This window comes from Trachemys scripta, chromosome 3 (assembly GCF_013100865.1).
Source record: "Trachemys scripta elegans isolate TJP31775 chromosome 3, CAS_Tse_1.0, whole genome shotgun sequence".
Classification (NCBI taxonomy): domain Eukaryota; kingdom Metazoa; phylum Chordata; order Testudines; family Emydidae; genus Trachemys; species Trachemys scripta.
Window position 1 is genome coordinate 82,542,124 of NC_048300.1, and position 18,089 is coordinate 82,560,212.

Genomic DNA, 18,089 nt, shown 5'->3' on the forward strand with positions numbered 1-18,089 from the left:
ATTGATACAAGTGTTTCTAGTGAGGATGCACACTGCCAATGCAAGGAGCCAAGCGCACGCGCACACTCACACGTGATTTAATGGCTGTATGCTGACATAAGTAGGTTGACATAATTTTGTAGTATAGACATAGCCTAGGAGCATAGATAGGTGACTCGGGGGTGGGTGGGGGGACTTACTGTGGTACCTCAGACAACCTCGTATTGAAAAGGAAGGTCAGAATATTCATTCGTACTTGTGAAAATATGGGATTATTTATGCACAAGCAGTAGCTGATGAAGGCAGTTGACACAGCTGTCAGTGAGTTTCTAACTTAGTAGCAGTCTGCAGCATGTTCAAGGCTGTGTAACTGTGCCTGGTCTACACTGGGGGGATGGGGGGATCGATCTAAGTTACGCAACTTCAGCTATGTGCATAACGTAGCTGAAGTCGTACTTAGATCGACTTACTAGACGTGATAAATCAATCCCTGCTGGATTGATTGCTGCCCGCCGATCCGGCGGGTAGTGAAGACATACCCTGGGACAGGTACTCAACCAGCAGAAACTAGGAAGGGCTCTAGAAGAATTGCAATGATTTGTGTTGACAGTCTTTTATTAGTGTGAACTCTCACTGTTCCATCTGAAACTGGCTGCCTGGTGATAACATTCTGCCTCATGCATGTCAAAGAGCGTTTCTCAGCTCTGCAGGAAACTGTGCGCGGATCTGAGAAGTGAATTTTGGGAATGTAAGACCCATTATAAAAATGTGTTACCTATAATACAGACTATGTGGAAAAGACATGTTTCATAAACATAGGCCATATGATTTATTTTTATAAATGTTACATATGTGGGTGGAGTATAACAGACAAAAGAAGTCACTTTAATATTAGTGCATATGAGTCAATAGATAATTTCACATAAGTCTAATATTTAATATAAGTGCTACTTATACTGCAGTCACATATAATTTACATGTATTTTTGTTCTGCAAGGGAACCCGTGTGTGTGTGTGTGTGTGTGTGTGTGTGTGTGTTAGGGCTGTTTCTTTGTCTCCCTGAACCTTGTCTTGTCATTTGCACTGGTGCAAAGTGAGTGTAAGCTGGTACTAAAACAGAACGATGGAAATAATTGCAGAAAGTGTAGACTAAGAGCACCAAACAGTTGGGCTCTGAGTGCTGTGTGTGGACACTGCTGGCATGAACTAAAAGGTATCTAGTTTACATTAAAGTAATCCTCTTTGAAACAGAACTATATTCAGATCCCCACAGTCCTCATTGTGACTCAGTGCAGGCAAGCCCTAACAGAGACTCAGACTTTGTAACTGAGGACATTATAGATACACTGCAAAATGGATTCCCCTTTCCAATTTACTTTCAGTGTATTGACCCATATCATTTGATCAACATTTGTTCAAACGAACAGGACTTCTACTGTACTCCTTTGCCAAACAGCATTGTAACAGAGTATCTTCATCAGACATTCATTGATTATCTCAACAACGGAGCTGAAATTAAATGCAATAGGGGCATATAAAGGACTATAATAAGAAATTGCTTTTTTCTAAAAAGTATCCTTGGCTTTGTCTGGCATATGACCTAAGACCGACACATTCAGTTGTGAAGGTATCACTAATGATGTGCTAGTTCTCAAGGACGTATCAGAGTGCTGCAGCTAACACCCGATAACACTGCTCACTCCAGTGCTGACACACTTTGGCTGCTGAGTGCAAAAATCTCTCCTGAAAGAGACCCTAAGCAAAAAGCAAGGAGCTGCGTTTACTCACGGGACTGTGCAGCAGGTAACATAAAAATCCAACCTCATCCAGGCTGCTCTTTTCCAGAAGACTAAACAGTATGATTGTTGCATTGTTCAATCCATTTTCCTGTTTATTATTGGCCACCTCCTTTTCTTTTAATACTTCTCTGATAAATTCAACTTTCTTTTAGTTTATAAATGTTTTCAGCTTTCTTCCTTTTTAAAGTTTTCACACTTCTTTAGGTGTCTTCTCTGCAAGGTGGAGGAGTCTCACTACACACTTGCACAAGCAAGCAGCATTCACTTCTTGTCTGATGATGATTTTAATAGATGGAAGATCTGTGGCATAGAGTCTATGATGCCCTGCATCTTGTGCAGTTATTTACGCCAGTGTGAAGCATACTTGCTTTGCACTCACTCTGCACTGTTGTGAATTACTGTACAAGGTGAAGAGCAACAAAGAACTGGCCAGCCACTGGCCTGACTTGTTGGTTTGAGGATTGAGCCCTGCCAAATGTAATAGTTTGATGTGGCCCTTAAAATAGTTTGGTTTTAGAGCAGCTTCTTTCTCAGTGAAACATATCCTGCTAATTGTTTTCCTGTATTACTCTAAAAAGTATGACCCTTTAATAGTGATTTCAGAGAACAAGTGAGCCTGTTTTGACTTTCCTCTTCTGCTAGTTGAGTGATCTGTCAGATTTCCTGTCGTCCATGAAGAGTCTCTCTCTCTCTCTCTTGTGCACAAATGTATGGAAATATATTTGTATGTAAAACAAAATGAGATACTTAGCTCCTGAGCTTCCTAGGCAAGGTGTTTGTGGCGGCATAATCCCCACTAGCCAGTATTGTACCTATTAAAATGGCATAGATGCTCTTGACTCAAATCATCCACATTTTACATATTGGCAGGAATGTTTTCTCACTGAATGAAATTAAAGCAAAACCATTATATATAGTAAACTATAGAAATGATCATTACTCTGAGATCGTCCTGTCCTTGAACTTTATATAGGCAAGCTAAACGTACACATTTAATACATATACATCTCACAGTTGACCATGAATATAAAACATTTATTTGACACAAAACTACTGGGTGTACATACTTTTGGAGTCAATGTAAATACATCCCCACTCTCGTTTCAGCTCTGTTTGCAGGCGGTGGTGGGCTTCTGAGGGCCGAAAACAGTTTATTGTTTGCAGAGTAAAATAGATGGCTAACATCTGGTACTAAGTCGGGGACACTAATACACTGCACTCTCTCTTTGTTCAGCTGGCCTTGTGCTTAAACTGCCTGCTGTAGTAAGGATGTTTGTAGTTGTTTTATTTGTAGATAGAAGTCAGGACAGTAATCTTGTGACTTGAAGAATTCTAACAGAGAACCTAGCACTGTGAATTTACTTTACAAAATTACCGTAGTACCATATAATTCCTAACCCTGCTTGTCATAGAAGACTCTCTTAAAAGTTCATAAAGTGCTCTCTCCCTAGTATCTCATTCTTTAGTTATAGCTTCATGGTTTAAGGCCTGAAGAGACCAGTAGATCATCTAGTCTGATCTCCTGTATATCACGGGCCATTACATTTCACTTTGTTACCCCTATATTGAGCCCAATATCTTTTGTTAGGCTTTAGCCAATCTTCAGAAAGGCACCCGGTCTTGAGCTAAAGACATCTAGAAAGGGAGACTCCACCAGGTCCCTTGGTAGTTTGTTCTAATAGTTAATCACCCTCACTGCCAATAATGTGCCTTATTTCCAGCTGGAATTTGTCTGGCTTCAGCTTCCAGCCATTGGTTCTTTGTAATGACTTTCTCCGCTAGATTGAAGAGCCTTTTAGTACCTAGTATTTTCTCCCTATGAGGGTCCTTATACACTGTAATCAAGTGACCTCTTGCTCTTCTTTTGCTAAACTAAACAGATTGAGCTCTGTAAGTATCTCACTAAGATACTTTTCATTTTCTTCCATCCTGAAATAATTTTTGTGGCTCTTTTCTGCACCCTCTCCAATTTTTCAACATCCTTTTGAAATGTGGACACCAGAACGGTACACAGCATTCCAGTATCTGTCTCTGCAATGCCATATACAGAGGTAAAATAACCTCCATACTCACTACACCCCAACGATTGCACTGGCCCTTGTTGACACAGTGTTGCCCTGGGAGTTCATTCTGATTGTTTGTTCACTGTGACCCCTAAATTCTTTTCAGAGCCACTGCATTCCTTGCTCCAAGATGTATAACTTTGCATTTGGCTGTATTTGCTGTGTATGACCTCCCTGTCCTCATAAAGATTGGCAAAATGGCGAGTAATTGTGTTCTCTGCAATGTTATCAGCAGTAATTTTTATATTTACTTCTAAATCACCAATGAAAATGTTGAATAGCATCAGATCTAGAACCAGTCCTTATAGAATCCCTCAAGAAACACCTCTATTCGATGATGCTTCCCCATTGATTACTACTATTTGAGATCTGTCAGTTAGACTGTTTTTGATCCATTTAACATGTGCTGTATGGATGCTGTAGAGTGCTGTTTTTTAATCTGAATGGTGTGCGGTACTAAATGAAATGCCTTACAGAAGTCTAAGTACATCTTCTCAGTTACTTTTATCAACTAAGCTTGTAATCTCCTCAAAGAATGAATTCAATTTTGTTTGCTAAGATCTAATTTTCCATGTTGACAGACATTAATTATATTCCTATCCTCTAATTCTTTACATTAAGGTATTTCAGCTAAGGGAGGGGTGGCAAACTGATTTGGATTAAATAAGAAACTGACTCCAACCTTTGCACAAAACTCAATATTCCCTGATCCAAACTACACCTGTTTTGTGCGTGAGGTTCACTCTTGCTATCTTACGCATTTTTATGCACTTTTGTACCTCAAAAGTAGCTGAATTATAACGATGATGTCTGAGATTTCCAGAACGTTCTTGTTTTGGCTGAGCTCAGCCAAACCAATAAGTTCTGGAAATCTGAGACCAGCAAGGATTAAAATTCATTTATTTTGGGGAGCTGAAGGTGGCAACCAACTGCACAACCATGGGCGCAACAGGTGAAGGAAATGGTAGCTAATTATACTGGGGCAAAACACCTACTCTACCATGACATTTTTTTGTATCTTTAATGTTCACCCAGAACAAATAGGATTTTAGTTTTTAAGTTCTCTGCACATTAATTGCATGGTACTTAATTTATCCACTTTGGAAGGGTGAAAGACCGAGTTGACCAGACCCCACTTTGAACATGTGGGTCCAAGGAATGTTGGTGTTTCATTCTGGCTCTTAGTTCCTGAACCAGATTTCATTGATTATCATCATGTATTACTTCTCCACCTTTGTGACAAAAATGAAAGTACTGATAAAGAATCCATGTCATTTCCTAAATAGTGACACACAATGGTTTTTTGTATGTTTAAGTAAGGCTATATCAACACTACGAGCTAAGGGTGTGATTCCCTTGCTCGTGTGCACATACACTAGTTCTCATTGAGTTAATGTGAATATAAATAGCAGCATACCTGCGGTAGCACAGATAGTGGCAGCAAAGGTCCAATGAGTTGTGCCAAGTAAATACTCACTGGTTTCAGGTGGGTATTTACTTGGCATGGTTCAGCCATTCCTCTGCTGCTACTACCCATGCTACTGTAGCGACACTGTGTGTTCACAAGCAGGGGAAATACACCCCAAGCTTTTAGCATTGATGTAGCCTAACTGTGTTAACTTAGGACAGATTGTGCTCCATTATACCAGAGTTAATCCAGAACAAGTCCACTGAAATCAGTGCCCTTACTCTGTGTTTTATGCTGGTGTATCTGAAATCCGAATCTATTCCCAAAATAAAATGGTGAGTTAAAATATAAAATATTGTGGTAGGGCTATTAAGTGGTCCTATTCAGTACTCTTGACTCTTTCAAGCCAGATAGGGTTTTGCCTGAATAAGGAGCAGATAAAGACCTCTAAATCAGTACTGCTCTTTATTTTTCCCCTTTAAGGCACATTTCAAAATGACACAGAAATAATGAATACACAAATCCACAATGAAGTAACCAGCAAGGCACTTAGGTTTCATGCCCAGTTATGAAGACATACTGTTCTTGACTTTGCTTTCGCTATCTTACAGAGCTCAGCTTCTCTACCAGGATCAGTGTCCTGCCAACCACCAGCTCATCATCCAAGTAAACTCACGAAGGCCCAAGAAGAAACTGAGCAAATATTTCCTAAGGTAGGTGAGAAAAACCCGACCCTTGTTGCATCCTTTCAGTTGAATTTCTCAGCTTGCTAGTTAGTTCGCCAAGCCAAGGCGGAGGGTTGGGGATAAATTGTCGGGTGTTGAGTGTTGGGGATAAAGGCCAATTCCTCCCTGATAGGAGCTCATTAGCTTCAGTGGAGTCACACGAGGGATAAATTTTGGCCCTTTGTGCTCATAGGTCAGCAGGTTGCTTTGTTTTCTCTGGAGCTGTGACTTTTGCTGTGAAAAGGAACATACACTGCAGTTCAGTATATCTCCAGCCTCATTCCCTCCTGCCCCAGAACTGTCAATTGTTTTTCTTATGCTTTTCTTACTGAATCATCACCAGAAATTCACCATTTTAGGTGTGTTTTTTTTGTTTTTCAATTCCGATGTCTCCAAACCATTTAAGTCAAGTTTTATGCCTTAACTGCACATTATTTGTATGTGCATAAAATGCAAAGGGGGAAGTCCAGTCCTGTCCGGAGGGAAAGCCTAAGGCCTATTTATCACTTAACCTCAGTGGTGCGTAGGCTTTGTGCAAGCTGTGGCATAGGGATGGACTTCATTCATTTTCATTTTTCAGTCCATACAAAATACAGCTGCTAAAATCTCCCTTGTTTGTTGATTTGATCATGTCACTACCATCTTGGGAAAAATTCCTCCCCTGGTTCCTCATATGCTGTCACATCAGATTTAAGTGATTTTGTCCCCATCTTCAAAGCACTACATAACTTTTCTCCTCCTTATGTATCCTTCCTTGTTGGACTTTGGATTGCCTTGCTCTGCCAGTGTACTCACTCATTTGTTAGCTTCTCCCACAAATGCCTTTTTGCCTTTGTCCATGTGGCATTGTACAATTTCCCTAAATTCATCCACAGAGCCCTGTCTGCAGTTTTGGAGAGATTTAAAATTCCACTACTGCTGCAGTGGTTACAGTGAATCATGTTGACTCGTATTAAAATCCCTGTTTGTGCCCATTCCCTGACCTTTGTCACCCTGTCTGTCCATCCTTAGATTGTGATCTTGGAACAGTGACAGTCACTTCTTGTGATCTTGGAACAGTGACAGTCCCTTCTTGAATGTCTAGAAAATGACTAGCATTACCATAAACAACTAATGAATACTACTCATAATAATCAGTGGCTTTCCAATAGATCTGTTTTTAAAAAAATAGTATGTGATGCGTACAAAATGCAAACAACATTACAGTTTGGACTTTGCCTTTATGAAAAGGCAAAATCAAGCCACATTTCACCGGTGATGACAGCAGAACGGGAGCTGAAGATCCAAAGAAGAAATCTATCTCATCACTTTTATTTTTCACATATTTAACTACACTCTTACGTAGAGGATCAGCATCATTCAGGCTGATAGTGAGAAAACAGGATGGAGAATCATGAGCTTGGAGGAAAATCTAATTTTCTCAGGGTATGTCTGTACTGCAAAAGCAAAACAAAAAAACCTGCAGAAGTGAGTCTCAGAGCCCATAACAACTGACTCATGCTCACACTACAGGCTAAAAGCGGCTGTGTAAATGTTCCTGCTCGGGCCAAAACTGGGGCTCTGAGGCCCACCCCACTCGCCAGATTTCAGAGCCCGTGCTCCAGCCCGAGCCCAAACATCTACACTGCTATTTTTAGCCCCACAGAGTGAGACTCATGAGCCTGATTCAGTTGTCACTGGCTCTGAGCCTAGCTGCTGCAGGGTATGGGTTGGGTTTTTTGATGCATAGATGTACCCTTTGAGCACTGTTTTGTGGACTTGCAATTTAGTTTCCACCTCCTATATTTTCCCTTTAATTCCTTCCACACAGTTGTTTAATTCTGCCAGTCAATGCAACTAGGATTTCCAATTTGGTGTCCATTGATTTTTACAGCAGCTGTCATATTACTGGTTTTATGTCTGGAGCTTCCTTATTGTTCTTATCCCATTCCCCTGGCCAGAGCTGACTTAAAAATGGAGGAAGAAAGGGAAATCATGAACACTTCTTCTAAAGTGTTTTCATTCCATTGGTTTTCAAAGTGGACTGTTTTTTTTTAAAAAATTCCATAGAATTTTAATAGATTTTTTTCATATTTGAAATTGGAATGTTCAAAAAACAATTTTTAAAATTTCAAAATGAAAATATTTCCAAAACAAGAAGTGTTGATTTTTTTTTTTTTTTAAAAAGTCTCACTGGGTAACTACTCTGATCAGTCAAAGCTGGGAATGAAAAAGAAAAAAGGAAAACAAACTTTTCTGTTTGAAAATTTTGAAAACAGAAAATTTTGAGAAAATCATTTTGAAAGTTTTCTGTTTTTTGAGAATTTTCAACTGACTTTTTTCCCCTTAAAAATAAGTGTTTGAAGAAAAATGTTGTGAAGCTGTGTTGACTGATAGACACTTCATCTTTGCTCAGTCAGAATGGCCACTGAGACTTTCAGTCTGAAGGCTCTTGGTATGAAAACCAGATTTTTCTCCACAATTGATTTTTTCCCCTCTAGTCTGTGGAATGAGTTCATTTTTAAGGACAGGATTTGGGGTTTGGGTTTTTTTGGTTTGTTTGTTTGTTTTTTAAGTGTTGTGAAGTTTCACTTTTATTCAGTTTGTCTCTTGCAATTCAACATGCAGAGCCTCCCATCAGATTCCTTGGAACAGAAGCATCTAAAATGTTTTTCTTTGTAGTTGGATGGTGTTTGGAGACCAGAAATCTTATGAGGAAGCAAATAAGATTATTTTTCCTACTATTTTGCAGACATTCTTCCCTCTGTCATGATGTGTCCCACAGTATTGCCAATCCCAAGCATTAAAAAATCATGAGACGTTTAAATATATATATTTAATATTGCTATTGATTTTATATGGAAGGCATTCAGATACTGTGGTGATGGATGGTAAACCCCTGAGATGCTCCCATGCTTAAATGAGTTTAAACTCACTGAGGCCTTAGGAGTTTGGGGCTCTAGAGAACCTGATGTGGCAAACCAATTCCGTCCTTTGTATCTGTTTGTGCTATGTGAGCGCAGAGTTGGAACTTTTGTTAGCCAACCTATTTTATAATAGAATGAGAATAAATGCCTTAAGTGTTGGAAAAATGCCAAGGAATTGACAGAAATCAGATCTGATATTCAGTTACAAAGATACTTTTATTTAATCTGAATATAGTCCCTATGAAAAAGTCCTACAGAATTTAATAGTGATGAAACCAATAAGACTCTTTAGAAAGTACTCTGAAAAACCACAGAATTTGAGAATTGAGATCCTTTCCATAAAATCAGCCTATAGAATTGAATAGAGAGTGATGTCCCTCTATAGAATTCTACAGGCTTGTTTAAGAATTCTGTAGAACAGTTTTCATTTTCTGTTTGCCTCTATTATGATATTTATGTGCCCCCCATTTACATTCTGTGTGAGCACCTCAAAATCTTTAACGTATCTGTCCTCACAACACCCATTGGATAGGGAAGTTCTATTACCCCAGTTTTACAGATGAGACACTGAAGCACAGAAAGACTAAGCGACTAAAGACCAAGGTCACACAGGAAGTCTGTGGCGGAGCAGGGAACTGAACTCAGCTCTCCTGTGGCCTATGCTAATGTCCTAACCACTGGACTATCCTTCCTCTCCCCTTCAGTTATTATTATTTATACTGTGGTAGCATCCAGGCTTCACTAGTTGCTATCCAAACTCGGAAGAACAAAGTCCCTGCCCCAAAGAGCTTACACTATAGCACTTTTCCATGAGGCATATAAAACAAGTGTTTGGGAAAACATTTTTGACATATCCAAAAGATGCTAGTTGTTATAACCAGGTGGCTGGTGTGTATGGAACAAAGTTTACTGCTACTTGCTGGGTTTAAAAGTAGATTTTGTTTCTCACACTTTGCTGTTAAAATTTAGCCACTCAAACAGAAAAGGGGGATCATTACAGACTGCTGCAGGATGGGTAAATAAAGCTGAGTCTGGTGGTCAAGGGGACTGGCAAAGGCAATTACTCATGTGAACACATTTTACTCTTCTGATAGCTGAGAAACCAGTTTGGGATATTTCTCAGCAAGAATATATAAAGCCAACATTTTCTTCACTGTGTTCTTTCTTCTCTCTTTTCTGCCACCCCATACTGCAACACCCAAAATAAATTCCATTCCTGACCTAGGCAGTTTTTGCTTGTTAGTTTAGACACAAGCCCATCTCTGTGGAGTCTTGGGAAGAAAAAGATTTACTATAGAACCAGGCAGGAGGACTGAATGATGGTCCACACATAACTGGCAGAACAGAGGGATATGTCTTTATATGAACAAAGATGAATAGCTTAGTTTTCTTTTTCTCCTTTACATTTCTGTTGTCAGAAGTTAAATATGGCCAGTTTGAAATGCTTAGTTATTATAAGCCTCATGCCAGCTAGGAAATATAACTGATGTTAATGCCTGCTGTCAGCAATAGGTGCCGCTGAACTGGTGCTGTAAATGGTTTTAATGCAAGTATAGACAGGACCAAACTGTGTTCAGTTCCATTTCAGAAAACATGGTGGATCCTCAAGTGTCTACACTAGCCTTTTTAAAGAAATCTCCTACCATTTCATTATTACCAGTGCTGCTCCAGTAGTACAAGCAGTGGTGGGAATGCTGGCATAGACAGAGCACTGGTGATTTTAAGCTTAGGGACTCTTTTATTATGCATTTGTGCAGCATCTTACACAATGGGGGCGATCCTAATTTTAGCCTCTAGAACTATTGTAAAACAAATAATAGCATAACACAGCATTGCCATTAGCAAGGCAGTGTAGGCACTGTGTCTCCTGACACTCAGCCAGGCGCAAAAGATTTATGCATGCACTTAACTTTACTCACTGTGAGCAGTCCCAGTGGTCTTTGCAGGATCAGGGCCCTACTTGTTAATGGTAGGAGACACAACTATGCTTTGGCTGATTGTTACCCCTGACTTTAAATATGACTGATAAATTAATCAAAGCATTTGGCTTGGCAGTGTAGTAGTCATGTTTAATTAGGGTGGCTGTTTTGGCATGATGTTGGTTACAGGTAGTAGTAGCTTTTAAGCCAGTTTTATTTTTAGGGGTGTAGCTATCATCCTACAAAGAAAAAATAAAAAGTGAGCTAGGTTCTAGCAGCAGATTTGGAAGAATTGAAAAAGATTAAGCCACACATCACTGCTGAGTCCAAGAGCCGTTCCCCCAGATCTTCAATGAGTCGTCTTATTTATTTTGTTTATTTCTTTCCATTTAAAAAAAAACTGTCAAGTGCTTTGGGTCATGTACAAATATTATAAAATCTACAACTGCTTGGGCAAATGTTTTTTGTTTTGTTTGTTTGTTTAACTTCCCAATCCCCTCAGAGAACAAATAAGCCTTGCAATGTGACTTGAAGGTCAGCAGAATCTTGAATACCAGGAACTTTAGCTGTGGTCTTTTTTTTAATTGTAGGGTCTGTGTGCAAGCACTCATTGGTTTTATTTTATTTCTAATTTAAATGGATAAGCTGAAATCCTTTGATAGGGAAAAAAATGTCCCAAATCCTAGTCCCACTGAAGTCAATGGAAAGCTTCTATTGATTGTAGTGGGATCGTAACTTGTCCCAGAGTTATATATTAATATATGTTCAAATCTATCATCCATTCTGCCTTCATAACAATAAAACATATCTTTACTGGTGGCTTGACAGTGCTCCTATCTCTGACTAAAGACGACATGGTGATGGCAAAAATATGCAGCTCTGTGGGCTAGGGGCTGTCTTTTTGTTCTGTGTTAGTACAGCTTCTAGCACAATGTGGTCCTGATTCATGAGTAGGGCCCCTCGGTGAGATGGTAATACAAACAAATAATAATGTATGTATTTTAAAATTTCCCATCACCTCATTTAGGCCATGATTGAGAAAAACATCCCAATTCAGGACTTCACTTGAACCTCCCATTTACTTTGAAGTGTGCTTAAATCCTGTTGACCTCAATGACTAAATTTAAGTACATGCTTAAGCAGGGCTTTGGAGTGGAGCCTGAGCTGGAGCGCAGACCAGTAGGTTTTTGCCCGGAGCTGGAGCGGAGCAATTAAAAAATTTGATTGCTCCAAATCCCTGTGCTTAAGTGCTGTCCTGAATAAGGATCGACTTCATCATTTATGTAAGTGCTTTTCTGAGTTGCAGCCTAACCAGGCAGAACTCCCTCATTCTTTTAATCAAATTTTTCTTGGAGAGAGCAGGTCAGTTTTGACTCCATTAATTTTCAGGAGAATTGTATTGGATATCTGATGATGTGGTTGTCTGGGGAAGCCCCAGTGTTGGAAAGATATCTATATTACCAGTTGTGTGTGTGCTACATTTTGGAACTTAAAAATCATTTATTTATTTTTAGATTTGTAAAGCACATCTATCATATATATTCCTAAGTGATAGGTTTCACCAGAATCGGGACCTGTGTCTTTATTAGTGCCTTGTGCAGTGCCAAGCAGGCTGTTCTCACTTCATACAATTTTGGGAGCTATATAAATTAAAAAAGTTACTTTTTAGACCTATAAGTAGACAGCTCCCTGCCTGGATAATCTTACAATCTAAGCGGACAACATACAGACAGCTGAGTAGGAGAGAAGTGCTCTCTGTGTCTATTTATCCCAGTAGCCCCTATTAAACGTCCAATGAGCCCTCAAACTTTGCCTACAGTTATTTACTAAATTATTTTGTATTTATTAATATGAGCTATTAAGGCACCAAAACAATTGGATTGAAAGGTTTCAAAAGTGCTGTGTGTCCAAAGCTCCCATTTATTTAGGCACCTAAATATAGCCTTTGGGCCAGAATTTTCAAAAACACTCAAGTGATTTGAGCTTACATCCCATTGGCTTTCAATGGCACCTAGGCTCCTAAGTCACTTGGGTATGTCTACTCTGCAGTCTGAGGGGTAGACATACCTAAGTAGCAGCACAGGTAGACATACCTAAGTAGCACAGGAGATGTAGTGGCATGGGCTTCAACACTGACCGGCATGCTGAGGACTCTGGGTACATACATGTGTTGCGAGCCTGTGTTGAAGCCCATGCTGTCACCTCTATGCGTCTATTTTTGGCTGTGCTAGCTCAGGCATGTTTACCTGTGCTACAATCATTCCTCAGATAGGTGTGTAGACATACCCTGAGGCCCTTCTGAAATTTTTGCCTTTAGCAGACTAATTTTAGGCACCCATTTCTGAAAATCTTGACTTAAATGTATTTAAATTATTCTGCAGTAAATCTGCAGATCTATTAGATGCTATTCAGGAAAGCACTTAAGCATATGCTTAAAGTTAGGTGAATTCCTGAATCAGAGTCTTAGTTATTAGCTGTATCTTAAAGCAGCAAATGAACATTTTTAAACTGGGATTCTCTATCTACATTAACAAATTATAAATTTGTGTTAGGACTCCAACTAAGGCTTGTGACATAAGCCAGCACCAGTTGATTTTGATGGTGTCTTCCTTCTTCTGTTAAACAATCAGCCTCAATTGTGTGGACTTATCGTTGAATAAGATCATTGAATCATCTAATGGGAGGTTAAATGGAAAGTAAAAGTCTTCGTAGTGGTGTGATGGAATTCCTGTGTCTAATTAAAGCCTCAAAGCATTTTTTAAAAGCTGTATAAAAGGTGAATCATTTCTGTAAACAGCCCCTAAAGCAAAAAACCCAACACCTTTGCTGTGGGAGAAGTAATATGGCCCAGACCACCTTCGCAAACAAAGAGTTACTCTTCTGCAAGCTGCTCTCTTTCTTCAGCAACTCAGCATGGGGTGCCAGAAAAATCATTAACAGGCTCATCCTGCACTTCTCCCTTTTCCACACCTGCATATCACGATCCCTGCTGTAACTTTATGGACCGTGAGGAGGCAGGTTTGACGCCATGAAACACAGGCTTAGCTAACAGCTGCAGGATGGGCAGAAAGCCAGACAGTAAAATGTAAAGAGGAGGAAGGAGAGGGATCACCTTTGAAGTTTACAAAAAAAGCATGACTTTGACCACTTCCTTTTTAAATTAGCTGTCTCAGGTACATTGAGATATTGGTCACCAGCTTGAATGTAAAAAAACAAAACAAAAAAAGGGTGGGTGGGGAATTGCTTGGAACTAGTCAATGTACTGTAGTTAAAATGTGAAGTGTGTGTGTATACACATTTTATTTTTAAAACCTTTTTAAAAAATTTTAACTTTGAGTATTAAAGGAAAGAATGTATTCCATTTGGGAATCTCGGAGCTAAAAATGGTGTGTGCCTGTCAAGTGTGAAAAGCTACATTAATGCAGCGTTAAAGCTGAAATTTGAATCACATGCAAGCCAGGAAATTCATAGTTACGGTTCCCACAGCAACAATAACTCAGCCCCCTTGTGCATATGCAGAATTCTGGATTACTTTATATGGTGTTAACTTACAGCAAATTCTAATCTTAGTCACATGCGTGAATTTCCCGGGTAGCTCCAGTGGCTATTCTAGATTAGCACTAGCTTAACTGAGAGCATACTTTGGTGATACCATGGGAAAATTACAGTTTCTGTGGCAACTACAATTTTGAATTTATTCAAATCTGCCTTTGGAGTGTATGTGGTTTTGTTTTGTCTTGTTTTTATTTTGCATTTAATTATGATTAACAGAAGGATAAAGAAAAAATTTAAAAACCTGTGTTCGACTGGTTGTATATTTAGAGGCTAGAGTCTAATTTTGATTACAACAGTGTAAATTGGAATAACGACATTGATGTCAATGGTCTGTCTTAAAAACTGATCCTTTGTGTGTAGGAGTGTGTTTGTTTCAAATGTGAGCTCTCAGATTGAGGGGACTCTCAAACATATTGAGTGTGTTTATTTTAACTGTATTGAACTCTATCAAACATTGATTTGAAATGATCCATGTGCTTACTTGAATATGTACTTGTTAAAATAATCATCCATTTATTTTCAGGGTGGGGAACTCAAAATATCTGCTTATTCATCTTGTATATGCAACAAGGGTGGCACATCTTAAAAATAAGGGACACGCACAATATATTTTCAGATGAGTTTGTTTTGATAAATCTGGCAAAGGCATTCATCTTCATGGTGTATTCCAAACTGGAGGTTTGACATTTCTAAAAAAGAGAAACTGATTTGAGGTGAGAGCCGCCCAAGAAAGCATCTAATGCCCTAACTAGTGATTTTTTTAAAATAAATAAATACATAAAATATCATGCTCTAATATTTCAGAAATCCCTGAATGAGTTCTTAATCCAGTTTAGAAAAAAAATCACTGCTGGAGTGAAAACAAGCATGAGAAGGTTCCACCAAAAGAGGGTCCAATTCAGTTCCCATTTAAGTTAATGGAAAGAAAACATAATGACTTCAATGGGAGTTGAATCAAGGCCAGAGTAATTTAGTTGGGAAGTTACAGTACTTGAAAATAGACCCTTAAAGTAGAACAACTAGTGTCTTGATGTGTGATTTATACCAATAAATATATTGTTTTGTATGCAAGGGTCTACACTAGTCACTCAGGTAAAACTTCCACTGAAGCCAAAGGATATTTTGCCTGATTAAGAACTGCAGGATTAGACCCATAACTATCTTAAGTATTTAAAAGAATGTTATGTCTATTCTTTCTTTATGTAGATACTCAACAGATGAGAACAACTCCTCTTTCAACAGTTATAGTTAAGAATAAACCAACTCTGCTTTTTATTTTTTAACAGCAACAATGGAACTTGTTTCTGCCCTATGTGGTTTGTTTTAAGTTTTATCAGACTTTAGTGTAAGGCCATTGAAGTCAGTGTAACTGTTCCAGATTTTCACCAGTATAAACTGGAGCAGAATTTGGCTCAGTGGGTTCCCATATGAAAGACAAGTGCAGGAGACAAACTTTTAAAAAAGGTAAAAGGACAGCTTGAAAGGAAAAGAAAAAAATATATATAGCTCAACAATAATTTACTTAATTAGTACATATAGCATCATTTTTAGTTTAAATGTTTCACATGTGAAGTTCAGAAACAGGGGGAAAAAGGAGTATTTTAACACACATTTATAATCTCTGGTTAAACTTCATTTATTTATCAAATGAAGGATATTATCTATATTGTCTATTACACTAATTCATATACATATTTTTTCTTTATCTGTCAGCCATTCAATGGTTTATTAACTCAGACTCCTCCAAGGAAGTACCATAAGTCCATTTGATGCTCCTTATTGTTGTATTTTTCCCCTGCTTTGGACCTTTGATTTAACTGAAAGGTGTACAAACACCTTGTGGCCAAACAGCTCCCTGAGAAAAGATATAGGAGTGTTGATTTTGTTCCTTAAAAATCAAGTACTGCAAACAAATTCATAATATTTTATCATCATAGTCCTATCAGGAACCAATTTTTACTAGATACTTGGTGGGTAAAAACTCCCCCAGCATTCCTAAATTCATGGCCTTCAGGATCTGTGAATCTATACATGTGTCAACGGGTTTCTTTTCCCCAGCCAATGGCTGGCAAAAATTGGATCCTGATAGGACTATGATAAAATAATATGAAATCGTGTGTAGTGCTAAAACCTTTCATTTAGGGCTGCATCTCTCTCTCTCTCTTTCTCTCTGGAAATCTGACATAATTGATGAGGAAGCTGACAGAATATCGGTGAGTTGACAGTTTGGCACAAAGACTTCTGGGAGCTCTTCAAATGAAAAATGGCAACACTTGCAAATTTTGTGGATGGGGGAAGGCCCTGAACAAATAACATTAACTTTAAAATTCCTGGGCTGCTTGTGTTGTTAGAACAATGTATTACATTTCTTAGATCAGGTAGTGAGAAATATAAGGTAGCATATTTTACTAAGAAACTATATTTTTCTCTGTCATAATGGTTTTAGGTGCATTACATATAATATAACATGATGTCTTAGCCTGATGACATGTCAAGACGTAAGGGCCTGGTTGCAGTCTCACAGCACTGTAAGTCAGGAGTAACTCTGTTGACGTCTGCAGAGCTACAGTAATGTAAGAGGAGAATCAGGTCCTAAGACTCTAGAAAAGATGCAATATAAGGGTGAAAAACAGGTTAAAAAGAAAAAGTAACAAGATCTATTTTCTGTAATCTCATTTTCTAATAAGTGGCAGTATCCTTAGTAAATAATATAGCTGTTGAGAGGGAAATACAAGGAAATGCTTCTCTTGAGGTTAGTCTCTAGAGTCCTTAGGATCAAGGTGATTTGAGGTCACCAGAACACAGGATTTCCACAGTGTATTGTTTTCTATTTCGATATGGATTGAAGATTGAATTACTGCTATGTTGCTCTTTCACTTTTCTCCACCAGCTGGCTACCTTTGCCTTGTATTGAAGAAAAGGAGAGAGAGAGAGAGAGAGTGTGTGTGTGTGTGTGTACCACTGTTATAATACCTGCAGCGAACATTGCTGATGAAGTCACAGTTCATTGTTCTGATGTCAGGAAGAGAACAGTGATGTCTGAATCTGGGATATGCCTTAGTATAATGTGAGCTAGAATACATTTATTATTCTCTGGTGTATTTACGTCTGCAGCCCTAGCAGCTTGGAATCTCTGGATCTCATAAGCTAAGCACTGTTGTATTTGCATAGGAGACTTCCAGAGAATGTCCAGGCACCCTAGGAAATTATGTTGATGACATAGGTGGCGTTTTGCCTTTGCATCATTACTGAACCATGTCGTAGCTGGCTGGTAGGTGCTGCTATCTTGTTTAGGAATGCGGCCCTTTCAAAAGAGCCATAAAACAGGGGGTTTTCCCTTTATTAATATTTCTTTATGGAATTGCTATTTAAATTGGCAACTGAATAGTAAGACATTAATATTTCTGCACTGCTTTGGAAACAAAGTGCTAAATTATAGTAGTAGCATGTTTGTAAGTGGATAAAAATAAATGTATTTTATCAGGAAATCTAATAAACACACTAATAAATGTAGCTTCTGGTACCCAGGAGATGTGTGTTATTTTCCTCCTTTTAAAGGAGGGGAAACTGAAGCTTAGAGAAGTCAAGGGACTTGCCCAGGGCCACAGACTGAATCAGTGGTAGAGTCAGGAATAGAATCCCACTTATGGTTTAACCACTGTCAAGAAGGTTACAAATTCCGTTAGACTGAAAAATTAATACCAATTCTCTTCTTGTTTTTTTTCCTTATGTTGT

At 38.6% G+C, this 18,089-nt stretch overlaps 1 protein-coding gene across 6 annotated transcripts in view; it reads left to right on the top strand.

The window, feature by feature from the left end:
• Nucleotides 1-18,089, top strand: part of LOC117874772 — a 102,899-nt gene that overhangs the window by 69,913 nt on the left and 14,897 nt on the right. For all 6 annotated transcript variants that reach the window (XM_034765242.1, XM_034765244.1, XM_034765241.1 and 3 more), the window contains one exon: nt 5,861-5,962. In XM_034765242.1, coding sequence (XP_034621133.1) covers nt 5,861-5,962 — 102 coding nt within the window. The remainder of the gene's footprint in view (nt 1-5,860; nt 5,963-18,089) is intronic.